Source organism: Melanotaenia boesemani, chromosome 23 (assembly GCF_017639745.1).
Source record: "Melanotaenia boesemani isolate fMelBoe1 chromosome 23, fMelBoe1.pri, whole genome shotgun sequence".
Classification (NCBI taxonomy): Eukaryota; Metazoa; Chordata; class Actinopteri; order Atheriniformes; family Melanotaeniidae; genus Melanotaenia; species Melanotaenia boesemani.
The window spans coordinates 18,736,272-18,751,716 of NC_055704.1; the positions used below are offsets into that span (position 1 = coordinate 18,736,272).

Consider the following 15,445-nt stretch of genomic DNA (forward strand, 5'->3'; position numbering starts at 1 on the left):
AAATTACCTATAAACGTCAGTGCCATGGTAATAACAGGACTAGCTAATTGCCAGCCTAGCTTGAGTCATAGCTAAAACATTTGCTAAGCATGACCTCAAAAGTGTACTTACTGATCCTATACTTCATATAAAAGTGAATATTTAAAGTTATAGAAACTATTTAACCTGAATCCTACTTTTAACTTTGTTTTTAATGATCCAGTGTAAGATCTTTGTAACAGGATAACATAAGCTAGCATGGCTCAGTGAAGTTTAGAAATCTTTTGAAAGACTCTCCTCCTTAGCAAATCTAAGTAGCTACATTATAAATAAATAAATAATAAGAGCATGCACAAAAGTGGAATACTGTTGAAATTTTATTAGCCCTCGCTAGCAGCAGCTTCACTCTTTAGCTCTACTATTAAGATGCAAGAGCAGCTTATGGAAGGAACCATGAAACTGGCCAGTACTTTTGACATATTCTTGCTTTTATATACCTCTCAAAACACTTCAAAACCTTTCTGAACCTCATTTTATTTTATTTGTTTATTTTTTGCAAGCAGCACCTCAATTACCTCATACTTTAAAAGACAATTATGTTCTTATGGATACAGCTCTGCACTGTAGCAGCCTTGTTTTTACCTGGTGTGCCCATGGTGAGGTGCAAAGCAAAGCAGCTTGTATCCCCAAGGCCAGCACTTAAAAGTAGGCACAAACTCAAGTGGGTATTTCTAACATGTTTAAGGGTACAGCTGCATCTAAATCCTTGAAAATTCTTTGTTGCTATTTCTTGAGCATCCCGCTCCAAGGAAAATCTCTCCGTGAATTTTTGTAGTTGCAGTAGGGAAAATCTTTTTTTTTCTTCCTTCTTGGTACAGAAATAAACAGAAATCAGACATTAGAAAGTGGGTCAATCACTGAGGTGGATTTCAAAGGGATTCTTGTAGAAATTATGTGTGAAGACAGGTGTTTAGGAGTATAAGAGAGTATTAGAAAAAAAGATAGAAAAGTAAAATCAAGAGACTGGAAAAGAAAATATTAAATTCTGAAAGCCTGATGCAAAGCTTATAGCAACACAATTTCTCCCAGAGCTAAATAAATATAATTTGGCTTGGCTTCATGGCATTAGCTGTGTAGAGCCTGACAAACACTCGCAGTAAATAAGCTGTGAGTCAAATAAAGCAATCTGCTAAAATACCTGCCAGTCTTTCTGACAGTCTTTCTTCTGAACGGATCACTGAAGCAAATTCAGTGTTAACGTGAGCAAAGATGTTGCATTCCACCTCAGTGGGCATCAAACATACCCTGCAGTCACACGCATTTAAAAAAAAAAGACTTGCAAAACATTACATTCTGTTTGTAGGGGACGTTTGGGCCTCTCATCTGCTGCAGCAGTGACATGTAGACTGTATTACAGCATGTAAATGACCCCCTGCTGTTTTGTCTAGAAGTATGGGTATGACATGCATGCTAGATTGCAGAGCAGAAGTTAAACCTAGCGTCATTAGCTGTGCGTGTGTGTGTGTTTGTTTGTGCACTATATTGTGTGTATGTAAGACTTAAAAAGAAAAGTGTGTAGAAAAGACTTACGTAGATACTGCTTTGCCTTTCTGTGTGCAAATCCACATAAAAAAGAGAAACTTCAAAGCACAAATATAAGCACAAAGTTCTCATAACCCATGATGAAATAGTTTCCTTTTTCCAATAGGACACACATTGAAAGAGATTTTAAAATTCAATGATTGCTTTAATAAGGCTTAATGAATAATTTACTCTTTTATAGACCATTAGTTAACCATAAAACAAAAACTCACTGGGCTCAAAAGAACAATTTGAACTCTTTCAGAGCTGCAGAAGTGAAATAAAGACAGAATAATGAAACCACAGAGACTTGTACAGTTCCTCTTCGCTCTATTAGAGCTGTAGCATCTTTCAGGCATAAAACCATTATTTGGTTTTATGGTTGCAGCTTCACAGATCAGCATTCATCTATTGCTTAGTCTACATGTTTTTTGGACATTGAAACAACTTGATTTGGTACTTCCAAAGTGGAGGAGTCAGTTTCAGGGGCTGGGGCATTACTATGCATAGGGCACTACTGGAGCACGGCCCCCCCACTCACATTTTTTCATCAAGACTTGCTATGTTAATAAAATGGACCATGTTATGCTTCAGTGATTAGCTTTTGCTAAACCTAGTAGTACTGCTGCTTCCAAATTATTGCTGGTGAAACTGAAACACCAAATAATATAAACTCTCTCTTTTCTCTCTCTTTATCTATTATTATTATTATTATTATTATTTATCGATCGATAGATCAATCATGCTACCTCCAACGTGTTATACAGATGGTGGACACTTCCAAACTTAACACTGTTCATCAGTTGGCTTTTCTACATGATTGGACATTCACTCGATTCTTATGGCTCACAAATTATTTCTCTGGACATCCAGGCATTTATTAGCCATTCCTAATATTTCCACCATTTCACTGAATTGTTTTTGTAACCTGTTTTCCTTACATTTAAAATTCCAAATCCGAAAAAGGACTTGGAGTCTTTCTAGACCAGACCTCCTTTTTACCTGCTTGGAGAGATATTAAAGTAAAGAAAAAACTTGGCTCGGTTTGGATGTGATTTTCTGCAAAATAAGGCTAACAATCTTCTCTTTATGACAAGATCCATATGATTGTAAATTAATTACGTTTTTGGTAAATTAGCCAAAGAGATGTTTTTGCCTAATAAGGGGCACTACATAAAGGATGCAAAGGATATTAACCTGTGACCCACTTTGGTTTGGACTAAACTCTAATAACATGGCTGCTTGTTATTGATCCTATTGCCTACCTACCTTGCACTAATATAATATTGAATGAATATTAAAGACAGACTGTTCATGCTGGACTTATCAAACTGTTTATCCACAGGAGAAAATGAACTTCTCTAAAAGGGGCTCTCCAATAGCTGTTTTATTTATTTATTTATTTTTTGGTTTGTTTTTTTGTAGCTTGAATGAGACTACATTAGCAAATGCATTACATTTTCTCTAAAAATGTCTCTGCTTGTTTTCTTTTGATGAAACCATTCAGAGGTTCAACTCTGTTTTCATGCAACCTCCAAAAAGATCCAGCTTTGAATCTACAAAGTACCCTAATTGCTATATCGGCTATGATGGCCTTTTTCTTTTCTTTCATCACAAACACACTCCCATCAGCCTTTTCTCTGCCCTCCCACTGTTCACTCATCTCTCCTCTTCAACGCTGTGTCCAGTGACAATAGCAAAAAAAAAGGGCTAACCTTACTTTTTTTTTCTATTATTTCTCTTTGTCCATCATGAACACCCACACATGGACACACGTATATTTAATTATCCTGCAGTGTCCCCACTTTCCCTGCATCTTCCACTCAACCCTCTCTGAAAGCTGGAGGTCACAAATTTATTCAGAACAGTTTCTCTTGTAGCCATGAGTGCACAAAAGAAAAATATTCTGAGATATTTATAACAACATAACATACAGTTTCAGGAAAATGGAACCTTGGAGGATGGACTATTAACATGAGACACGATTCAAACCATTGTCTCCCTCCCCATCTCTGGGGACAAGGCTTGTTACATGTTGCTTTCAGGCGCATGGGTCAATAGCAGTAATTGATAAGCTCTCATATGGATATATAGTGATGAATGAAGGACATTTCTGGTGCAATGAATCAAACTACCTCTGGAGCCATAAATGGACAATTGTATACCCCACCTAATGGGAATAAGCATAAACTCATCCCCTGTAGTCAATGGCATGCGGCATCATAGATGGACACCTATAGAGCTGCGTTATTGGTCCATCACTTACACTTTATGAGCACCTCAGAACCGAAGCAGGAACAGTGAAACATCGGGTGGCCCAGTCATAGATTACTGGCAAGTCCATTGATCTGTCCAACGAGGTGTTGAAAACACTCTATCAATCTTCAACTTTAGAGGTGTGGTATACAATTGTCCATTTATGGCTCCAGAGGTCTTCATGAAGCCAACGAAGATGCCTCATCTTGATAAAAAACAGAAAACTGAAATATGTTTTCATCTTATCTTATTTATCTAAATTTTATATCAACATTAATTTATATTCTTCATATTTAATCCTTTTCTCTCTTTAAAAACACTCACTTTTGTCTGTACACTGGTGGAGATATAAAAAAATGCTGCCCTCTGGTTGTTAAATACCAAACTGCTGCACAAAAACACACCAAACTGAAATGGTATTTAATGGTATTTAATGTAAAAACACAAATATGCACAGAAATGTTACATGACCTATCTTGCAACCACACTCATTTCAAATACATTCAACTGTAAAGAAACTGTCATTACTGACATAAAAAATTCTTTGGCATTGGAGAACTCATAGCTTATTCACACATTCAGTCATCTTTCAATACCCGGTTATGTTAACATATACAGCTACAGTATCATATGCTTAAATTCACATTCTCCATATTTTTGCATGTCTAAACTGTAACAATTCTAGATATAAAAAAAATAACTAAATAAACATTTTTGAAATCCACGTTAATTTAAAATAAAACAAAAGTGGAGTTATGCCCTGACGTCAAATATGTAGACAGACATTGAGTCAAAACAGCTTTTTCAGGGGAACAGAACAAACATTTTGACACATCAAACATATCAAAATAATCCCAAGTTAAATGACTTAATTAAAGTCCTAAAATTTGACTTTTATACATATTCTCTTAAATCTTTGAGTGGTTTCTATAAGATTAAAAAAAGAAGAAAAAATGGTGCAGTGCAAACTTCTTGCAGAAAACCTGTCCAGCTCTGTTGCAGTTATTACCTCTTTTAAATAAGAGTGTTTCACAAGATTCAATAAATTCTCCAATATGGAAAGTCCAGCACGACTCTTCTTAGCTTTGGCACATTCAGTTAGTAACCAAAAGTACGTGAAGAAGAAAGTGATACACAGAAGAAGCTTACTGGAAATAAATTTGGTAATGAAACATCTGGAAGAAAAAGAAAATCCTTGTATATATCAATAACAAATATGATTCTGTGTTCATCACTCCAGTTGAAGTAGGTTTCGGGGATTTACATCATGTTTTTATTCAGAGCTAACACAAAAGGTGAGTGCTTATTAGGCTCAGTCTTACACAATCCCAGCTGTCTTACTGAGCAGCTGTTCTCCAAAAGAACTTCACAGCTTCACACCGTAGTTGTCTGCAAGCTGTCTGAAAATGGTACGGTTGAACAGCTTTGTCAGGCTGTCAGATACAAACTTGTTTACCACATTGCAGCTGTTTTGTTCAAAAATAACAAAACAAGTCTGGTCTAGGCAGACTAGCTTGAGGTGGAAGTTAGGCTGCAGCATGGTCCTGCTTTTCTGCCTCTGTCTCGTCACTGTTCGTGCGGAGCTTTCCTACTGATGTTCGCCAGACTGTTTGTCAGTGTTTTAGTGAAAAGCATGTGGGATTTGCCACAATAAGTGTGTGTTGTCTTCAGCAGTTCCTTCTTTAAAGGGTCCAACAAAGAAGAGATGGGGTCTGTGCCAAAAGTGTACTGCAATGAGAAAATGTTAGATTTCTTTATGAGTTTCTAAAGTAAAACTTTGACAAAGTGCACAGTAAAAAGCTAAATATCTCTTAAAATGTTCTACTGTATTACTGAATATAACTATTTTAATGCATCCAAATAGTTTTATCCTGCAAGGCTAAATTAATTATACTACCGCAACTTAAGACTCCAAGGATTTCTTTTCTGGAATAAATTAAATAAACTAAATTGTTAAGGCAAGCTGATGTCCTTCGGGACACTGAATCTAACCGGTCAGCCAGGCTAAACATAAAGCTCTCCACAGTGCAGGAGCCACTTTAATGCTATAGAATTACAGCCCAGTAATAAGCAGAAATTGCAGTAGAAGTTTCATGTCTTCCCAATAATGAAGCAGCCTTTACAATGCTCTGAGGAAATCAAAGAGGAATTAACATCTTTTATGCCAGCTCATTTGCTTCCAGTTGGGTTCTTGATATTGGGTCACAAAAAGAATGGCGTTTTTATGAGCACATACTTATACACACCCGCTGATCGCAAAGCAGCATTTACAGTTGCTGTATTGATTTTGTGCGGCTGATGGGGCACTGCTGGTGCGCAGGCTCCAACTCCAAACCTACCGCTGGCTGTAAAAATTAACTGCTGCTTTTTGCAGCGGCGGGAGGGAGGAGGGGCCGCATGACGGACAGGCTGCAGCGGTCTGCTTGAGACACTAGACTGGGGGAACAGAGCTGACAGTGTCCCTGTTTCTTTGTCTAAAGATGCAGAGCAGGAACAGTTTGCTTCCACTTTACTGGGAGAGATTAACAGCTGGAATAATGATCCTGGGTTAAGCATTAATCAGGAAGGATGAACCAAACTTGGTATTGTGTTTTACATCATATATCTTTGGTTAAATATTTGTAAAACTACAGACAGACATAAAGGGTGACCAATAGTACTAATTTATAAATGAAAAAGAAAATCACAAATTTTGGACATAGGAGGTTTTTGCCCGACAGCAACGTTATACTGGATAATCAGAGACGTGCAGGACATTTGGGATTTGCAATGAAGTGCATTTGTCGTTTATGGTATTGGTTATATTTCAGAGCTGATCAGTCCTCTCCTACACAACAGCCATCTTTAGTGTGTTTCTTGCTTATAGGCACCTTTACTTCAGTTCAAGCCTCACTGAGCTGCATGGATCAAATCATCTGTGAAGCAGCTTTTTTTTAAATCAGTGGCTGTGTTTGCAGTCGTGGCGGCATATCAATATTAGCCCCATTAAAACTTTCCTATTGATAAGACCATCTAAACAGCATTTTCCTCACATTAACCCAAACAGGGCTATATTTGGAATCTAATTAAGCTTCGTGGAATTGGTCAGTCTTGCACACATCATGTTAATGGTCTACACATTTGTTGGGTTGGCTTATCCTTGTTTTGGACTTATTTTCATAGACTGAGTAACCTGTTTTTAATGCAAAATCCTAAATTCAATTCATGTAATAAAAATGTTTAATTTAAAAAAAAGAGGTGAGTAGTCAGGATGTTTTTAGTCTGGGCCAGACAGTTTACACCGAAATAAACTTTTTCCAAGTAAAATATTCTGTATTGGGCTGTGTTACCACACCTGACTACACACCAGTTCCTTGTCAGAAATTAGCCCTCAGCCACAGTATATCTGTGCTCTCCAAGCAGCAAGCACTCTTTTAGCAGACCTGTGTTGCCTCTCTTTCTAGAAACTTTCCTTATTTTAAAACCACCTCACCATCTGTCTCCCCCTTTTAACTCCAACTAGTCTTTGCCAATGTATGTTGTTCTGTGCAGCCTTATTAGTAGATAAAAAAAAGACCCAACTCCTATTAGATTATACATGCTAATGTACTGTAAGCCTGTCTAGGGCTCTGTTGTATTGTTTCTAGTATTTGCAATCTTTCAGATATCCTCCAAGTTGATAGAAATCATAAGAACAAATAGTTTGTTAATGCTCTGCTTTTTTTTCACCAGCACTTTTCTGAACCCTCCCTCTGAAGTACTGCCATGCCAGCAGTACTGTATAGCATGAAGTACAGCCTAGAGATGAAAAAGATGAGTTGGTCTGTCCCAAGATATTAACCAAACAGAAAATTTATCCATAAGCCTGCATCCTCCTAGCAAACCAGAGTTGATCACAAATCTATAGAAGTATTGCTGTTGGAGAAAAATGTTTGAGCTGTGCCAGCACACTGTACAAGAACATGTGTGTCTAGTACTGTAATTGATCCTGTCCTATAAAGTCAGTCTTAACTGCATCCAAATAAGCCATCAGCCTGATCTATGTTCAATAGGAAGCAATGAGACTCCCGGCGTTGATGGCTTCATTAAGTAAACGCCACTTGTGTCGTCAATATCATTACAATGTGGGTAAGCAACCCATAAATATCCTCATGGGGGAAATTAGCTTTCACTCCAGCCATCTGTATGTGGTGGAGATTTGTGTTCCTCGGTTCAGACAATCGGAGTCCGAAGCACTTTGGGTCTTTAAGGTCAGAACCAATCCAAAATCTCATCCAGGAGGGTAAAGTGACGGGGAGCGGAGGAAAGCAGGTGTTCAACTAGGGTTATAAAAGGGCTTTTCATCACATGTTGAGCTAAATTAAACCAACAAGACTTTGAAAAAACTTGTCAAGACCTCTTTATAAACTTTGATATGTCCTTGAGACTTAACAAGTGAGGCGCCTGCTCCTTTTCTCTCTTACTAATGAAAACAGGAATGAATCCTGTGATCCTCCAGCAAATGGCTTTATACATACTTTCACAATGACCTCTGAAATCACAATAATGGCTCTCTTCTCATTTCTTTTAGACAGGGACCTGATATCGTTGAGCCAAAATAACTGACCAGGGAGTTCTCATTACAGCTGCACAGATGCAAGACTTACCCAGAGGCACTTTGATCCAGTGTGAGTGCTGGCTCAACAACATACTGGAATCAATATAAAAGGGATGCATAACCCACACACTTCCACAAACATACCAACCTTTTTTATGGCCTCATAAACAGCCCTAAAAGCAGGCTGTTTGTTGTCATGGTAAACTCCTCTGTTTCCATGCAATATGTAGATGCCATCCTCCTCAGCTGAGGCGCAGTTACTGCCATAGATGCAATGATCCGGTCGATAGTTCCACTTGCATGAAAACTCCAGCAAGAACTCTGAAAATGCAGGGTACACGCACACACAGAGAAAGAGCACTTAACAAATAAGTGGTTTAAACCAGGTTTCCAGTAACCCCTATAGCTGCAGTAAGCTGCTGTTTAATCTATATCTTAAAAACATTTACACTCACTGGCCAGTTTATTAGGTCCACCTTTCTACTACTGGGCTGGATCCCATTTCCCTCCAGAACTGTCTTTATTCTTCATGGCACTGATTCAATAAGGTGTTGGAAACATTCCTCTGAGATTTTGGTCCATACTGACATGACAGCATCATGTAGTTGCCGCAGATTTGTCAACTATACATCAATGTCTTGAGATGACTGTTGACTTCAGGAGCAACAGCAGCCAGTTGTTCAAAGGTTTTCCAAATTTGGGAATTCTGAACCCATTTTTCTTTTTTTTTTTTTTACTATGCAGGATCATGTTGTTGGTCTCACTTTTATCCTGGTTTTTTTAAAAGCAACTTTGGATTTGATTACTCTGACCCAGACACAGCCTTTCCAGGATGACCAAATCTGGATTAAAAAAGTGCTCTAAATGGGACTAAAAGATTTTATTGGAAAAGAAAGAAATCAAACTCTAAAAGAAAATAAAATATATATTTTTTAAAACAGTCATCTGACCCATGAAAAAAAAAGTGTTGTAAATCACAACAAACGATAAATGTCCAATAGATAAAAGTACAAAACTTTTTATTCATGACTTGAGATTATGATGCAACTGAAGTCTGTTGAAGACCCAGATAATTCTCCTGCAATGTCCCAGAATGAGGGACTGACAGGAGATGCAATTGTTTGTATTTATTTTGAACTGCGTCACTGTAGTTATTAGTGAGAAATTAAAATTAAATTGAAATAATTTTAATCTGATACTGAAAATTATTTAAAGGGATAATTAATTTTTTTTTTTTTTTTACCATTTTTCATTTGACTGTACTGACAGGTTTAATAGGGAAACTGCTGCTTTATCTATTTTTCTTTGTGATGGCAAACATATTATCTGACCAGTTTTAAATTAGATTTATTATATTTTGCTCCTGGAATCCACACTAAATCCACTCTTCTCCTGGGATCAGAATAATACAGCCTTTCTGGATCAAATATGTCCCTATAAGACCTAAAACTTTTGAACAACACAAACTGAAGGTTTGATCCAGATAAAATCCAAGACTGGATTATGTGATATAATAAGTTACAGAATCCTTGCTTTTGAACAACCCATTTTCAAGACTTGATCCAATCCAGATCCAGATAACTTTTATCCGGATTTAATCTTTTGAACAACTAGCCCAGGTGTAAGAAACAAAGTGTTTGCATCCTGGGATTGGAGTATAATTAACTCGATGTCATGTCCAAGAAAGCAGGTGGAGATGATTTGAGCTTTGTGACATGGTGCATTATCCTCATGGAAGTAGCATCAGAAGATACTACACTGTGGTCATAAGAGATGGACATGGTCAGCAACAATACTCGAGTAGGCTGTGATATATAATTCATGCTCAACTGGTACTAAGGGCCCCAAAGTATGCCAAGAAAATATCCCTTAGACTATTCCCCCTCTAGCCTCAACTGCTGCTACAAAGCAGGATGGATTCATGCATTTTTTTTTTATTTACACCAGATTCTGACCCTTTCATCAGAATGTTTCAGCTTAAATCTAGACCCGTCAGACCAAGAAATGTTTTATCCAATCTTCTTTTGTCCAATTTTGGTGAGCCTGTGCAAATTTTGGCCTCAGTTTCCTGTTCTTAGCAAACAGAAATGGCACAAGAGTGTGGTCTTCTGCTGCTGTAGCTAGGCCTGTCGCGATAAGCAATAAGTCAATTAATTGAACGATAAGAAAATAAGAGCACGATAAGTTTGCCGGCCGCGATAATTTTTATTAGTCCCCCCTTTACCATAGACTGTGTATGACAATAGGTTTCACTATGGAGTATTTCGACTAAACGCTCTGGTTTCTTGCGGAGTGATCTCTCTGGTGTCATACTTGACAGCAGCATGTTGCAGCACGAGCCGGTAAGCCGCATTTGTTTTGCAGGGCTGCCAACACGCAATGGCCGTGAGACTTGCGTATTTAAGTGGCTTCTCACGCTCTTGCGCTAAACCTCCGATTCTCATGCTGAAATATGTAAATAAGTCGAATGGAGAAATAATAGATGCAAGCACCTCCTCTTTTATCATTTCGCTGCTCCCCACATGTAAGCAGAACACACACATTCTAGCTTACGAGGTCAGTACAAAGCCCCCACTTCCTGGTCTACCGTAATAACCCCTGTAATCCGCAGGCACATTACGCAAATAGAGTCAGCCTATATACTAGCGTATTTGACAAAATACACATTAAGAGCAATGCCGGCTAATCGAGAGGTTTGGGAGGATTCCCAGTGGGCCGCATTACTTTTGGGCCGGCGTCCCGGCGTATGTGAAAAGGCGCTTTTATTTATTTAGTTTATTGATCTTTGAAAATGTGTACTTGCATTATTATGGCATATGTCATTATATTAGTTGAGAATGGTCTCAAAATGACACATTAGCGCTTTGCGCAATATTATCGTTTATCCCGATAATTTCTGAGAAAATTTATCGTACAGCTAAATTTGTTATCGTGACAGGCCTAGCTGTAGCCCATCTGCTTCAAGGTGGTACGTGTTGTGCATTCAGAGATGCTGTTCTGCATATCTTGGTTGCAACCGGTGGCTATTTGAGTTACTGTTTCCTTTCTATAATCTCCAACCAGTCTGCTCATTCTCCTCTGACATCAACAAGACATTTTTGATCTATACAACTGCAGCTCACTTCCCCGCTCACATGCTCAGTTTCAACTTCATCATCTTGATGATGTCTACAAACTTAAATGATGCCATGGGACTGGCTGGCTAGCCATTTGTGTTAACAAGGAATTGAACCTAATACAGTGGCCAGTCAGTCTATACTATATCTTTGAGTTTAAACATAAAGGAGAAAAAAAATCATAACAAAAATGCCTTGTTCAAAAGGAGAGGGAATAAGCAAATTCAAAATAAATCCTACGACTTCTCCATACCTCAGTGTGTAATAACAGATTCATTATTCATATTATAATGAAACTAGGCAGTAATAATGATGCAACGGGGATCATGATACTTACAGTAGTACTAATATATAATAATAGCAATAATACGTTTATTCATATGGGTCTCAATGGGTGCAGTCTTACCGGGGTTGTGGTGAAAAATGATATTAAGGAGGTCCTGGTCTCCCCAGGTTATATTGAGTTTATATTTCTGGAGTAAAGGCATCAGCAGCTCTTCCCAATGCAGCTCCACTGATGTCATATCATTCTGTCGACAAGGACCAGCAAATACAAGAGTCAAACTTCTGGGATTTCAGCGTACAGCATACCACACCACAGCGGAAGGAGGACATCTTGTGGTTGATAAAAAGTAGCACATCAACACATTCAACCTCACCTTGAAGAATGCGCTCCTCATTCTCGTCATGTTCATCAGCATAACGCCCGAGTTGATGCCCGTCCTTCCATAGAATGGGTGCCGGGCGAAGCGGTTGTACCAGGCAATGCGGGATTCCTCATGCTCCGGGGCCATAGCAGCCAGCTGAGAGGAATTAAACTTGGACAGGAAGCCCCATAAACGATCTAGAGGCTGCAGGAAGAGGATATCTGAGTCGACATACACGATCGAGTCGACGTCCTTTAAGATCAGCTGCAAAGCACAAAAGAATTAAGTAACACAAATAATATGAGAATAACATACTGGCACAAATTTTGTGACTGTGAGAAACTCACGGGAAGGAAGAGTCTCTGAGAAGCACAGGGTTTGAAGAGTTTCTTCCACTCTGCTGCATTCTCATTGGGGAAACTGATGGAGTAGATGCTGTAGTTAAACCTGGAGCGAACTAAACCAGACCACGACTCCAACTGCAACACAAACGGCAAAAAGTCAAGTCTAAGGACTTGAGTAAGGACCGCACACACCCAAAACACATTTGCTCATCAATTTTTTAGGTATTAAGGCTTGGACTACTGAAAAACATTTTTTAAAATTCCTTCTCACAGCTTCCATGAAGCTGGCGTGGAGCTGATCCTCAGCAAAGATGTGCAGGTAGAGTTGTTTGATGCTGAAAAGCACAGCAGACTTGATCATGTTGAGAGTCTCCTCCAGCCTCTCCCCGCAGGCCACCACAGCCAGGTGCATTGGAGGCCCTGGTCTGTTCTTAACACCATTACCAGCAGTTTCCATCTGACCGCGCTGGCGCATGATGTACCTGAAGGAAGGGACAGAGTTGGAGTGTGTCTCAAAATGCTGCATCTGAATGCGACTGAACATGAACTGTCAAGCTGGACACTATGTTTGAATGGGAGATACAGACCTGAATAATACCAACTCATAATATATTGAAATATTTCAAATTACTCCCATATTTTTCGGTCATAGGAAACCCTGCTTTTAAATACTTTAAGATGCATTCCTTCATAAATAAACAATTAGGTCTTGCTAAAAGCAACAAATGACCTCTGTAAGGGGTATGTCAATTGTTGCATCCTCCATTGAACTTCAGCTGATTCACACCTGTATCAGCTGATACAGTTTTGAAAACAAATATCTAGCAACTACCTGGCGTAACACATCATGTTTCTGCACACTCAAAAAAATTCATGAAAACTTTCCAACCATTAAACACTTGTGTTGGTTGTGGGCATACGGGTGTTTCCTCTGCACCAGCTTTAGCATGGGTTTATAAAATAAGAAAAAGGGCAGAATCAGAAGTAACCACACACCTGAGCAGGTCTCGCGCCCTCATCAGATTACACACTACAGCTCATTTGTATTAAGTTCAGTCTGCGCGAGACCGTTCAGTATATGCCACATTCCAATACATCCCTGGTGTTGGTGCGATGGCCCCCAACGTATCTACCCCCGTTTAATGTAACATTTTCAACATAAACGTTTATAATTTCAACTTCAGCCCATAAAAATCCCGAATATCCAGTTCTACCTATTATGCCGGTGAGGATTTTGGGGCCCAGTTTTGTCCGCGGCCCCTCGCCTGACGCCGGGGTCTTTCGGTGAAATGAAAACTCTCTTCGCTCCGACCGGCACGTCCGAGAAAAACAGCTTACTGTACACATATAAACCCGAAAACACGGCAAACACCGTGCACAATATTAGTGCACGTATGTAACGCCGCATAATGAAGTTTGGAAGCAAATCTCAAAGCTGAAGTCATGACAGAGAAACTGTCGTTATGGACTGGCTGCGAAGCTAGACGCCATCATGAAGAACTTCCGGTTAACGTTCAGAAAATAACTCTTCTATGACTATGGCAGCTGTGATAATGTCGCCATCTGATGGTCGTGCTGAGGCTCTGCAACTGTGTCACACTAAGACCAGTCTAAACTGTTACTACAAAGCAGGATGAATCCATAGTTTCATGTTGTTAACAGAAAATACAATTTACAGGCATACCATTTTATTTTACTTTTCCTCTGCAACAAGCACCTCTCCAAAAAATAAATAAATAAAAAACAAAAACCTTCATTCTTCTACCTGGAAACTGACCACGATGGTAAAGTCTCTCGTGAGGAAAAAGTCAAAAGCAAATATTATTTACTCTGGTCAGGTCAGCGTAATAAATAATAAATAAATAAACGCATCTTTATTTTGAAGGTTGCAAACGAGACTTCCGGTTCTTCTCTCTAATCTGTCCGTGAACCTGATGCAGCTCGTGCAACAGAAGCAGGAGGCCGAGAACTTCTGTGGGGGAAGGGTGGGAGCGAAAAGTGAATAGGTCTTACCTCTGAAAAGGCTCATTCAGTGCGGCTTTAAGGGTGCTCTTTATTGACTTGATTCAATTGTCAAACAAACCTGGACGTCAGTTAAATTTTCATTAAGTGTGGGAACGCGGTTCGTGCGTGTGTGTAACTGGAGAGGGCCCAAGTGTAAAACACATCAAAACCAAAGAATGCAGCAAAAACACAAGTATTTTATTAAATATGAAAATGGCTGTTTTCCATCTTAAGTGTTTGGTTTTGTGTTTTTGTTATTTATTCTAAAATCTAGCTGTGCTGTTTGGGTTAGTTATCCATATTATGTTTTTCTGCTTTGTTTGTGGTTTTTGTTTTCTATAACAACAAAGTTTTTCTCTGTGTGTGTGGAGTTTGCAAGCATGGCTTCTCTTTAGGTACTCCAGCATCCTGCCACAGCCCAGAAACATTGTTGGGATGATTAGTGTTTCTAAATTCTCCCTGGGAGTTCATTTGGGCCAAGTGAGTAAAAGCAGGGAAACAACTAAAACATGTAGGACAGTGGTCTTTGAGGACCAGAGTTGAAGAACTCTACCTTATAAATATTATTTAGCTTAACTCAGGGTTGGACTATAATAAAAACTCTGAACCTTACATTTAGTTATAAACACACCAACACCTTAGACAGACTTGCATGCACCTGCATGTCAGGAAAAATGATGAGGAGGTAGGAACTGCTTGCGTAAGAAAGAGACGTTTTTCTGGTTTGAACATTTGTTATTTCTTTCTTCAGACATGTAATAACTAAGTTCATACATTTTAACAAATAAGCATGGTAAAGTGGGGAAAAAAACTATCAATAAGTGACACCAACATGTTATGTGTCCTTTCCCTTTTTCCCACCAATGTTTATCAGAACAGTTCTTCCTCAGTTCACACGCCTAGTCCCAGCTAGAGTAGTGAACAAAAGAGAAAACACATTAA

General features: G+C 38.8%; 1 protein-coding gene across 2 annotated transcripts; it reads right to left on the minus strand.

Annotated features, from left to right (window-relative positions):
* Positions 1–495: 495 nt before the first annotated feature.
* gxylt1b (glucoside xylosyltransferase 1b) lies at positions 496–15,330 on the minus strand. 2 transcript variants are annotated; one of them, XR_006009339.1, is made up of 8 exons: positions 13,714–15,330; positions 12,771–12,981; positions 12,503–12,634; positions 12,168–12,419; positions 11,915–12,038; positions 8,541–8,713; positions 4,650–5,544; positions 496–506 (listed from the first exon to the last, which is right to left on the minus strand). XR_006009339.1 is itself a non-coding variant. In XM_041978019.1 (7 exons), the coding sequence occupies exons 1-7, from the start codon at positions 13,905–13,907 to the stop codon at positions 5,383–5,385; spliced, it is 1,248 nt and encodes a 415-aa protein (XP_041833953.1). In that variant the 5' UTR covers positions 13,908–15,330; the 3' UTR covers positions 4,233–5,382. The 2 variants fall into 2 exon arrangements, 1 of the variants encoding a protein (XP_041833953.1); XM_041978019.1 differs by lacking the exon at positions 496–506 and having other exon boundaries at positions 4,233–5,544.
* Between the last annotated feature and the right edge of the window lie 115 nt (positions 15,331–15,445).

Coding starts and splice junctions, on each gene's coding strand:
- gxylt1b (XM_041978019.1), bottom strand. CDS start 13,907: ATGCGGCGTTACATACGTGCACTAATATTGTGCACGGTGTTTGCCGTG. Junction 12,635..12,770: donor ACGCCAGCTTCATGGAAGCT/GTGAGAAGGAAT, acceptor TTTGTGTTGCAG/TTGGAGTCGTGGTCTGGTTT. Junction 5,545..8,540: donor TTTATGAGGCCATAAAAAAG/GTTGGTATGTTT, acceptor TTCTCATTGCAG/TACACTTTTGGCACAGACCC.